This window comes from Entelurus aequoreus, linkage group LG16 (genome assembly GCF_033978785.1).
Source record: "Entelurus aequoreus isolate RoL-2023_Sb linkage group LG16, RoL_Eaeq_v1.1, whole genome shotgun sequence".
In the NCBI taxonomy this organism is placed as follows: Eukaryota; Metazoa; Chordata; class Actinopteri; order Syngnathiformes; family Syngnathidae; genus Entelurus; species Entelurus aequoreus.
The window spans coordinates 49,669,799-49,682,214 of NC_084746.1; the positions used below are offsets into that span (position 1 = coordinate 49,669,799).

The window sequence follows — 12,416 nt, forward strand, 5'->3', positions numbered from 1 at the left end:
ATTTATTTATTTATTAGATTAAATAGTTTTCTTATATAATAAAAGTGAGCTTTTGTTAAACCAAATATTGTGTGTTTTTTTTACCATATACAACAACCTATCTGGACTCGATAAGAGAATCGATAAGGAATCGGTTCGATAAGAGGATTCGATAATAGACTCAAACTCAATAATTTCTTATCAAACATCATCCCTAATAGTGATGCATGCTTGGTTATGGCTTAAAGTCATATCCAACAATTGCGACAACGACTTTTTACTGTCAACTGAGTTTCGTTTTTTAATGATTTCTGCTGGTGGTGTGCCTCCGCATTTTTTCAACGCAAAAAATGTGCCTTGGCTCAAAAAAGGTTGAAAAACACTGATATACGTGATACAAGCTGGCCTGAGTAGCCTACATAAGATTGATTCTTGTTAAGAAGATTATCAACAACTTTACTGAACTAATCCTCTTATAATCCTGTAATTGGTAGGAATAATTATACGCCATTTAGTACGCATGATCCATTTCATGTCACAACTGTGAGATCATCGGCTGATGCGACACATTCATGTGGAAGTAGAGGAAGAAGACTTGTGCATATTTGATGTGTTTACCTCCATGCAGCCCGGCTGGGCTCTATCCAGGTCGGCCATCTTGCTTCCCGGGCTTCCGGCTTGCATCCTCTTCTCGTCTTGGAAGGTCTGCTCCTGCAGCTTCTTGTTGAGGATGCGTGCCGCGTTCTCGGCCAGCGTGTACCCCGGGGGCGCCGACAGGTCCTGACGAATGCTCACCACCTCCACATTCCGGTCACCCTGCGTTTCTACTATCAGCTGTACGGGGCTGGGTGAGCGCCCCCTGGCGGTCCGTGTGTATTCATTCCTAGGGTCAGTGGCGAGAGCCCCGGGGGCGGCGCTGGGCTCTGTGGTGGGGGGCGGCGTAGGGTGAGAGCGGCTGGGTGACTTGTTGAACTTCTGAATGGCATCGTAGACGACGGGGGTGTGGTCGATGATGTTGAAGAGGCTGGAGAGGCCGTCGTTGATGGTGGTGTGGACCGGGCTGTCCCGTGTGGTCGTGGATCTGGCCCACGCCGACTCGCTGTTGCCCTTCTGGGGGGTGGTAGGGGTGGCAGCACGGCTGGCGTTGGGTAGCTCCGCCTTGTTGGATGTGGACAACTTGCGCTGAAGTTTGGGTGAGCCGTACTTTGGCGAGCAGCAGGGCCGCTCAAACTTACTCTGGATGACCGGCGAGTACTGGACCTTTCTCGTGTTCCGTGATGGCGACGAGATGGGAGTGCTGCCCCCTTTTGGGGTATGGCAGCGGTGGGGGCTGCTGGTCAGGTTCCTCAGGAGGTCAGTCTGCAGACCTACGCTTATAGTCTGCGTGGTCTGAGTGCCTCGTGTGGTAAAACCATTGGTCTGGCAGGCCGTGTCCCGGACCACGGGCCCCGGTAGAGGACGGATCGCGTTTCTCACAGAAATGGCCACCTCCTTCATGTCATCACTCAGATTCCGAGCCAACTGCAGCTCCAGTGAGGAGGCATAGCCCACTGTGGAGCAAATAGGGGACTGGCTCGGAGGAGTCCTTAGGCTGCCGGCCTCCAGAAGGCCACATGGCCAGCGCCCATTGGGGAACACCTCATCTGGACCACTGGGTGCCTCAATCCCATCTCTCCCTTTACCTCCCTTTGCATAGAGCATGTCAGACTCCTCTATGGGCTGCTCATCTGGTCCAGGTCTGCTTGGGCTGTGGCGGATGTGGAACTCGTAATTGTCCGCCACCACGCCGGCCCCGGTGCTACTCATTGAAGACTTGTTAAAAACCTCAGGGCTGGTCAGGGTGCTGGTAGTGGTCAGCATGCTGGCGCTGGTGGTGAGGAACCAGGAGTCTGGTTGAAGGGAATCCATAACTGGCTCTCCTGCTCGCGTTTCCGGGGTTTTGCCACTCCATGCCTCCTGAGCGGGACCCGGGCTGGCGGTGGATATGGGGAAGTCCCAGCCCTTGTTGTTGAACTCCTCGATGTACTTGAGGTCATCCGGGGAGAGGGGCGGGGTGACGTCGTCTTGGCCTCGCTCATCGTGACGCATCTTGTCAGGCAGAAATGGCGAACTGTCCATCAGACGCTGGAAGTCGCTCATGGAGCACACTGACTTGGCTCTGGACGGGACGCACACACACACGAACAAAACTATATTTATTTTTAAGAAGTAAAACAATTAAATAAAATCACTTCCTGTTCGTATACCCGCAAGCTCACCTTAGCAAACTGCCGCCGCTCATCTCTTCGTCATGAGGCCCTTCTCTCTCTGAAAGCACATTCAGGGACTAGAAGAGAGAAACTTAAACTTATAAAACTGATTGGGCAAGCGGCAGGGACTAATCACCTGTCAATCACAGGATGGACACAAAAATGATGTTTTACCTCCTTAATGCAGGGGAACCTCTTCTCACTCTCCAGTCTGGAGGGCGGAGGGGCCTCCAGGCTGCTGAGAGCGTCCATTAAGGGGATTTTGGATGGGCTTCTCAGCCGCATGGCGCCCCCTCTTTGCTCCTCCAGTTTGGCGTCAGAGTCGGAGAGGGAGCGGACGGGCGGGATCAACACAGGGGCGGACGAGCGGAGACCACTACAGGGGGTGTCTTGGACTGAGCTAGCGTCCTCGGTGCCCTCGCCTCGCCGGCTGTTTTGATCTCCCAGCAGCTGTGACCACAAACCACAAGGACAAACTGCTCAGTGGCCTTGTGGTTAAAGTGTCCGCCCTGAGATCGGTAGGTCGTGAGTCCAAACCCCCGGCCGAGTCGTACCAAAGACTATAAAAATGGGACCCAATACCTCCCTGCATCTCAGCATCAAGGGTTGGAATTGGGGGTTAAATCACCAAAATGATTCCCGAGCGCGGCCACCGCTACTGCTTACTGCTCCCCTCACCTCCCAGGGGGTGGAGCAAGGGGATGGGTCGAATGCAGAGGGTAATTTCACCACACCTAGTGTGTGTGTGACTATCAGTGGTACTTTAACTTGAACTTAAATGATTATTCATCATATTCCCCGCACCCTCACCTGCTCAATCTTTTGGTGGAGCTCCCGAGTGCCGCCGTCCCACTCCTGCCTCTGGTGCTGGAAGTGCTCTAGGAGCTCGGCCCTCTCGCGGCTCCACCTCTTCTCGCCGTGCTGCAGCCTCCAGCGGAGTTCCAGCGAGATGTTGTGACTTTCAGCCAGCAGGCTCCGGTGCTCCTCTCGCTCCTGTTTCAGGGCCCAATCGGGTTCTCGGGGCGATTCTCCTTCGCCTCCCTGAGCTTGGCCTCTCACTTTGCCTCGCCCCTCGTCCTCTGCCTAGACAACACGTTTTAAAAGTCAGTCTCTATTCAGCAAATTTCCTCTCACAAACAGTTGTCTTTTCAGCATAATTTCTCCCGTATAACTGAAAAGTCCAAATGTTCTGTAGGCCGGAGAGCATGAAAGAACCTCAGCGTGATGCTATCAGAGCATGCTAACTAAATTAGCTGCTATCAAGGCGCCCGTTGAACTCCGTGTGCCTTTCCGGAAGGATATGAAGCGCGTAAAGCTGCCCGGATTAAAAGCCAGAGCTTGCGAACAGATAATGACACTCCTAAAACCAAAAACTGCTTAATTGGTTCCCCTTGCTGCACTTTATCCCACACGCTCTCAGAAAAGTTGTGTGTTTTTCAAATGGCGTCCTCACGCAAAAAGAGTTGAGAAAGAACACATTTGAATTGTATGAATTGTTATTATTGGGCCCCATTCAGCAACCGTTCTTAGGAACACATTTTGTTCTTAGGCCCTCTTACGAAGTTTTCAAGGAGATTTTTGTATTCACCAATGTTTTCTCAGCTGGGATTTGTTCGTAGGTACACTTAGACTTAGACTTCCTTTTTATTGTCATTCAAATTTGAACTTAACAGCACAGATAAGAACGACATTTCGTTACATAAGCTCATGGTAGTGCAGGATAAAAAAAGCAATAAGGTGCAAATATAAATAAATAAATATATATAAATAATATATAAATATATATATAAAATAAATAAATATATATGAATAAATAAATAGATTACTGTACAGATAAATATATTGCACTTTTTCCACATGCGTCCACATTTATGGATGTATGTTATATTGTCTTTTTTATTCCAGCGAGTTAATCCATTTTGGGGGGAGTTGAGGGGATAATTTAATTTTGATGCGTTCAAGAGGTAAGAACAAAATCTACGATTGCACACACACACACACACACACACACACACACACACACACACACACACACACACACACACACACACACACACACACACACACACACACACACACACACACACACACACACACACACACACACACACACACACACGTCTTGCCTACTTTGTGTGGACCCCCGTTTGGTCAGTAGGTTGTGAGGACCCCCCCTTTCCACTATAGCTAGAATGATGAAAAAATATATATATCTAGCACTAGATGGGAGTAGAGAGTTGCAACCTCACTTCAGAATGCAAAACACACAAAGTAAAAAAAATATTTTACTTTTGTAGTTGTGAGGACCGACCGCTGTTGCTAGGTAGATTTGACCATACGCACACATAGTAGTAAGTTCTATGAGTTGGCCATTTTTAAGGACAGCAACGTACTCAATGAAGGTAACACATCTAAATTGAAAATATATCATATCTTGCTAATTGCTCAACCTATTTTCATTCAGTTTACATTAATGTATAAATGTACAAAACATGTACTACATATACAAATGTATGTACATAATAAGTAGAAAATGAAACATACACAAAATGTGTACATAGATACGTTTGTACATAGAGTACAGTACACACACACACACACACACACACACACACACACACACACACACACACACACACACACACACACACACACACACACACACACACACACACACACACACACACACACACACACACACACACACACACACACACACACACACACAATTTGTTGCTACTGCAAGATGCCGTAGATCGTGCGCTGGGGAGGGAGCGCATATTTCACGACCGTGTTTTGCCCGAAGTGACGAATATTTATTTGAACGCTTTAGGCTACCTCAGCAGTCCCCCCTTTCTTAAACTTACGTTTTGACATGATGTATTTCCCCCGCGGGATAATACGAATTTCTCTTCTGTAATCTGTTTGTGTTTTCTCCGTGTGTTTGATGTTCGGCTTTTCCGCCGGAATTGTGCCCTTATATGGGGTATTAAGGGCGTTTACCTATGCAAATTACGGAATTAAGGGTGTTTACATATTCATATTGGGGAAATAAGGGCGTGTTTATATGCAAATTATGATAGACACGCACGCGCTAACAATTTGGCTTTCAGCAACTTAAGAACAGCAGGTGGGAACAATTTGGCCGTTTAAGAACACGTCATGAATTTGAATGGACTCCTCTTAGGAAATCACTTACGAAGAAAGATAAGAGGAAAAGTTAGGAACTTATTGCTGAATGGGGCCCATTATTGTTAAATATGCCTCCCTGGTGATTGTGACTATAGTGTTGATGGCTTCAGCTTCCTTGTTTTGGCTAGTTTCAAAACCGGTGTGAGAAAGGTGCATTTTTGTAAAGAGTTCTACAATTTTGACACACTGTGAGGCCGTAAATGTCTACAGGCTGAGTCCTGACTTGTGGATGAGCATGAGGAAGATAAGGAGAAGGTAGGGGGCGCTGGTGTGTGTGTCTGTGCGGCTTCTGAATGAGCGAGCCCCACGTTAAGGTAGCCATGAATATAACCCCCCCCAAAAAAAGACAGATTTTGGAAGAAAATTGATAATAATAATAATTCTGGAAGATGAAAACTTTTACGTTTGTTTATATTGTGTCATGTTTTGGAGCCCCATACTATTTTTGTCTAGTGCAAAAAGGGAAAAAAATAGCTCTTTTGATATAACGGGGTTGCCGACCTCTGGTCTAGAGGATGACGTGAGACATTAGAGGCATCTTGATTGGATTCTTAGCAAGTGCTGTAATCTTCTGATGACGCTGTGACATCACAGACTTCAAAAAGGATTATTGTTAATTCAAATGTTGTTCCTTATAGTGGAAAAACAACTTTTATCAATCATTTAATTGGAAATGTTGTATTTACACCCCAGAATTTGTATGAACTTTTTTGTAATGTTATTTTTTTCCAAAAATATATTAATCAAATTTAAATGGTAAATGAGTTATACTTGTATAGTAAATATGGCAGTGCCATGTTGGCATTTTTTTCCATACCTTGAGTTGATTTATTTTGGAAAACCTTGTTACATTGTTTAATGCATCCAGCGGGGCATCACAACACAATTAGGCATAATAATGTGTTAATTCCACGACTGTATATATCGGTATCGGTTGATATCGGAATTGGTAATTAAGAGTTGGACAATATCGGAATATCGGCAAAAAAGCCATTATCGGACATCTCTAATAATAATATATGTTTTGGCATTCACACAATTTCTGACTTGATTTGTCAAATGGACTAAACGAAGGATAAAGACTCATTTCCTTCACTTCCTAATTACAGCTTAGTGGTTTTTGGCTCCTTTTGCCGGGTTTAGCAACATGTTTACAGTCAGAAAATTGCGTTCTGTCTAGGGATGTCCGATAATGGCTTTTTGCCGATATCCGATATTCCGATATTGTCCAACTCTTTAATTTGGACCCCGACTTAAACAAGTTGAAAAACTTATTCGGGTGTTACCATTTAGTGGTCAATTGTACGGAATATGTACTGTACTGTGCAATCTACTAATAAAAGTCTCAATCAATCAAAAAAAAACGATACCGATATCAACCGATATATGCAGTCGTGGAATTAACACATTATTATGCCTAATTTGGACAACCAGGTATGGTGAAGATAAGGTACTTTTTAAAAAAAATAATAAAATAAGATAACTAAATTAAAAACATTTTCTTGAATAAAAAAGAAAGTACAACAATATAAAAACAGTTACATAGAAACTAGTAATGAATGAAAATGAGTAAAATTAACTGTTAAAGGTTAGTACTATTAGTGGAGCAGCAGCACGCACAATCATGTGTGCTTACGGACTGTATCCCTTGCAGACTGTATTGATATATATTGATATATAATGTAGGAACCAGAATATTGATAACAGAAAGAAATGGGGGGAGGGAGGTTTTTTGGGTTGGTGCACTAATTGTAAGTGTATCTTGTGTTTTTTATGTTGATTTAATAAAAAAAAAACAAAAAAAAACATTCAGATAATAAAAAAACCGATACCGATAATTTCCAATATCACATTTTAACGCATTTATCGGTTCTGTCCCTTAAAGGCGGTCCGGCTGAGCGGCCATCTGCGTACCTGTGCTAACTGGCACTTCATCTCGGCCCATTTGACCTCCCAGGCGGCTCTGTCGTTGGCGTAGGCCTGCTGCAGTTGGCAGCGCTGCGCCTCCTCCTCACGCAGCTCCTCCCGGAACTGCTCCAGGAGGGTGCGCAGCGCCTGAAGCATTCGCCGGTTCTCATCGAACTGCAAACAGGAATCACAATAATCGTATTTGATGGGTAAGTCATACAGATCGGAGCTGTTCCAAAACGTGTGATCACCTGTTGTTGGTGCGGCAGGTGTGCATCAGGTGACGCAGGTTTGGACCCGTCGCCATCGCCATGCTGCATCACGCCTCTCAGCTCAGAGACATCCCCCAACTGGTCCAAATGCAGAGGACAATAAACCAAAATGTTGAAAATAAGGCTGCACATTAAATATGGGACGGATAATTATTGGGCAATAAATCTGATAACATTAAAAATTAGGTCCGATTTAAAAGAAGATGAGATTAACTGTACTGTAAGTGGGTTAGGGTGAGAAAACCAAGCTCTCTTTTCCTGTGCTGTGCTGTAAATGGTCTGTCGTGAACAATCAATCGTGTGGGACTTCTTCACTGATTCAGAGGAAGACATTTTGCACGCTATTTGGAGCAAATTTGGAGCAAATTTGGACTAAATTTGGAGCAAATTTGGACTAAATGTTCTGCAAACGTTCCACTAGGAGGGGAAAAAAAACATTGTGCTTCAACACATCAAACTATCAGCCACCAGAAACGATAGCAACGCTACAATGGCCTCAATACTCAGTGGCCTAGTGGTTAGAGTGTCCGCCCTGAGATGGGTAGGTTGTGAGTTCAAACCCCGGCCGAGTCATACCAAAGACTATAAAAATGGGAGCCATTACCTCCCTGCTTGGCACTCAGCATCAAGGGTTGGAATTGGGGGTTAAATCACCAAAAATTATTCCCGGGCGCATCCACCGCTGCTGCCCACTGCGACCCTCACCTCCCAGGGGGTGATTAAGCGGATGGGTCAAATGCAGAGGACAAATTTCACCACACCTAGTGTGTGTGTGTGTGACAATCATTGGTACTTTAACTTTTAACTAGGGATGTCCGATAATGGCTTTTTGCCGATATCCGATATTCCGATATTGTCCAACTCTTTAATTACCGATACCGATATCAACCGATATATGCAGTCGTGGAATTAACACATTATTATGCCTAATTTGGACAACCATGTACGGTGAAGATAAGGTACTTTTTAAAAATAATAATAAAATAAAAACATTTTCTTGAATAAAAAAGAAAGTACAACAATATAAAAACAGTTACATAGAAACTAGTAATTAATGAAAATGAGTAAAATTAACTGTTAAAGGTTAGTACTATTAGTGGAGCAGCAGCACGCACAATCATGTGTGCTTACGGACTGTATCCCTTGCAGACTGTATTGATATATATTGATATATAATGTAGGAAGCAGAATATTGATAACAGAAAGAAATGGGGGGAGGGAGGTTTTTTGGGTTGGTGCACTAATTGTAAGTGTATCTTGTGTTTTTTATGTTGATTTAATAAAAAAAATAAAAAAATAAAAAATAAAAATAAAAAAAGATACAGATAATAAAAAAAACGATACCGATAATTTCCGATATTACATTTTAGCGCATTTATCGGCCGATATTATCGGACATCCCTACTTTTAACTTTAATGACGACGGCTGCCGCTGAAGAAACTGCCTTAAAGTCAGCCGCAAACTTAAATCTGCATTTAAAATAATAAACATAAATAAGTTACCGTATTTTTCGGAGTATAAGTCGCTCCGGAGTATAAGTCGCACCGGCCGAAAACGCATAATAAAGAAGGAAAAAAACATATATAAGTCGCACTGGAGTATAAGTCGCATTTTTGGGGGAAATGTATTTGATAAAAGCCAACACCAAGAATAGACATTTGAAAGGCAATTTAAAATAAATAAAGAATAGTGAACAACAGGCTGAATAAGTGTACGTTATATGAGGCATAAATAACCAACTGGTATGTTAACGTAACATATTATGGTAAGAGTCATTCAAATAACTATAACATATAGAACATGCTATACGTTTACCAAACAATCTGTCACTCCTAATCGCTAAATCCCATGAAATCTTATACGTCTAGTCTCTTACGTGAATGAGCTAAATAATATTATTTGATATTTTACGCTAATGTGTTAATAATTTCACACATAAGTCGCTCCACCCCCGGCCAAACTATGAAAAAAACTGCGACTTATAGTCCGATAGTACGGTATAGATGTCGGTCTTTAGAAGCAAGAAGTTATCTGTATCCTTATTGTGCCTCCCTAGTTAAAAACTGCCTGATGGATTAGAACAATTGTGTCCAAATTTGTACTTTTACCATACTGCAAAATCAAAGGATGACTTTGGTGTATTTTTGAAATGTTGTAATTAGACTAAAATATGTACATAGGGCTGTCAAGGTTTCTCTTTGTTATCCCATTGGGTTGAGTTTGTCCTTGCCCTGATGTGGGATCTGAGCCCAGGATGTCAATGTGGCTTGTGCAGCCCTTTGAGACACTGGTGATTTAGGGCTATATAAGTAAACATTGATTGATTGATTGAATTGGTTCTGGACATGACCGTGATAAATGAATTTCCGCAAAGTAATTATAAATCATATATTTTAATAGCAAGGGCATAAAGACATGTTTACGAGCTTCTCAATACTTTTTTCAACATTATGAGAGCCCTTGAGACATAAAATAAGACCCTTTAGTCACCTTTACACTATTTTAATCTAATATAGCAATGTTGCTTGAGGCTGAGCCAATCAGTGGACAGATTAATATTAGTTTACCATTACTTTCGATAGCTTAAAAAAAAATAAAAAGCTCCATTGAGACAGATTACCCGTACTGTGCTGAGGTGGGTTAGGGTGAGCAAATCAAGTGCTCCTTTTCTTTGCCATACAGTTAAAGGCCAGTTGTAAACGTCCCCTTTTGCAACATAATGAGCCCTCTACACTGCAAAAACTGAAATCTAAGTAAGATTAAATATCTCAAATAAGGGTGATATTTGCTTATTTTCTGTCTGATAAGATAATTCTTCTCACTAAGCAGATTTTATTTTCGAGTCTTTTACTTGTTTTAAGGGTTTTGGTCCTAAATGATCTCAGTAAGATATTACAGCTTGTTGCTGAGATTTGATGACCTATATTGAGTAAAACATGCTTGAAACTAGAATATCAACTGTTGCAGAGCTGTGTCATCAACACTCACAAGTATAAAACTACTTTTTTAAAGTAATCATTTCTTATTTCAAGCATGAAAAGAAAAAATCATGACTTTGACACAATTGTGTCTCATATTAAAACAGATTATTTTCAATGAAACAATAGAAAATACGTACTCATATAGTAGTTGTTATTAGTGAGAATATACTTATTTTAAGGTATTTTGGGGTTCATTGAGGTTAGCTAATTTGACTTGTTTTGAAAAGTCTTGACAAGCCAAATTTTCTTGTTCTATTGGCAGATAATTTTGCTTAGTTCAAATTAGGGATGTCCGATAATGGCTTTTTGCCGATATCCGATATTGTCCAACTCTTTAATTACCGATACCGATATCAACCGATACCGATATCAACCGATATATGCAGTCGTGGAATTAACACATTATCATGCCTAATTTGGACAACCAGGTATGGTGAAGATAAGGTACTTTTTTTTAAAAAAATTGTAAAATAAGATAAATAAATTAAAAACATTTTCTTGAATAAAAAAGAAAGTACAACAATATAAAAACAGTTACATAGAAACTAGTAATGAATGAAAATGAGTAAAATTAACTGTTAAAGGTTAGTACTATTAGTGGACCAGCAGCACGCACAATCATGTGTGCTTACGGACTGTATCCCTTGCAGACTGTATTGATATATATTGATATATAATGTAGGAAGCAGAATATTAATAACAGAAAGAAACAACCCTTTTGTGTGAATGAGTGTAAATGGGGGAGGGAGGTTTTTTGGGTTGGTGCACTAATTGTAAGTGCATCTTGTGTTTTTTATGTTGATTTAATTAAAAAAAACAAAAAAAAACAAAACAAAAACGATACCGATAATAAAAAAAAACGATACAGATAATTTCTGATATTCCATTTTAACGCATATATCGGCCGATAATATCGGCAGGCCGATATTATCGGACATCCCTAGTTCAAATAATATACCCCTCATTTTTGTATTTTTATTCTTGTTTTTGAACACTGGCTTTTTGCAGTGTAGACATGAAATAACCCCCTTTAGTCACCTTTACACTTTTGAAACTCTAATATAGTAATGCTGCCTGAGGCTGAGCCAATCAGTGGCCACAATACTGACTAGCGCGCTCTGATTGCTTTGGTCTCATTTAGTGGCCAATACTACTGTAATATTGATATTGTAGGACCAAACAATTGCAGAGTATGCTTTAAAAAAACTTTTATTTTGTTTTTTTTGTTTTTAAATCTGCGATGTGGTGAGGCGCTATGTGGTGAGGTACTGTACATACCTTCAAAGACAACGCTTTATGTTATTATTAGGATTAGAGATGTCCGATAATATCGGTATCGTTTTTTTTTATTATCGGTATCGTTTTTTAAATTTTTTTTTTATTTTTTTAAATTAAATCCACATAAAAAACACAAGATACACTTACAATTAGTGCACCAACCCAAAAAACCTCCCTCCCCCATTTACACTCATTCACACAAAAGGGTTGTTTCTTTCTGTTATCAATATTCTGCTTCCTACATTATATATCAATATATATCAATACAGTCTGCAAGGGATACAGTCCGTAAGCACACATGATTGTGCGTGCTGCTGCTCCACTAATAGTACTAACCTTTAACAGTTAATTTTACTCATTTTCATTCATTACTAGTTTCTATGTAACCGTTTTTATATTGTTTTACTTTCTTTTTTATTCAAGAAAATGTTTTTAATTTATTTATCTTATTTTACTAATTTTTAAAAAAAGTACCTTATCTTCACCATACCTGGTTGTCCAAATTAGGCATAATAATGTGTTAATTCCACGACTGCATATATCGGTTGATATCGGT

The 12,416-nt window shown here is 41.2% G+C and overlaps 1 protein-coding gene across 9 annotated transcripts in view; it reads right to left on the reverse strand.

Annotated features, from left to right (window-relative positions):
• Window positions 1-12,416, reverse strand: part of LOC133631133 (microtubule cross-linking factor 1-like) — a 130,782-nt gene that overhangs the window by 14,395 nt on the left and 103,971 nt on the right. For all 9 annotated transcript variants that reach the window (XR_009821401.1, XR_009821402.1, XM_062023217.1 and 6 more), the window contains 6 exons: window positions 7,580-7,678; window positions 7,335-7,502; window positions 3,039-3,311; window positions 2,403-2,678; window positions 2,238-2,305; window positions 598-2,137 (listed from right to left, as the gene is read on the reverse strand). Coding sequence is in view for 7 of the 9 variants with exons in the window: in XM_062023217.1 (XP_061879201.1) it covers window positions 598-2,137; window positions 2,238-2,305; window positions 2,403-2,678; window positions 3,039-3,311; window positions 7,335-7,502; window positions 7,580-7,678 (2,424 nt within the window). In the remaining 2 variants the exon portion in view is untranslated. The remainder of the gene's footprint in view (window positions 1-597; window positions 2,138-2,237; window positions 2,306-2,402; window positions 2,679-3,038; window positions 3,312-7,334; window positions 7,503-7,579; window positions 7,679-12,416) is intronic.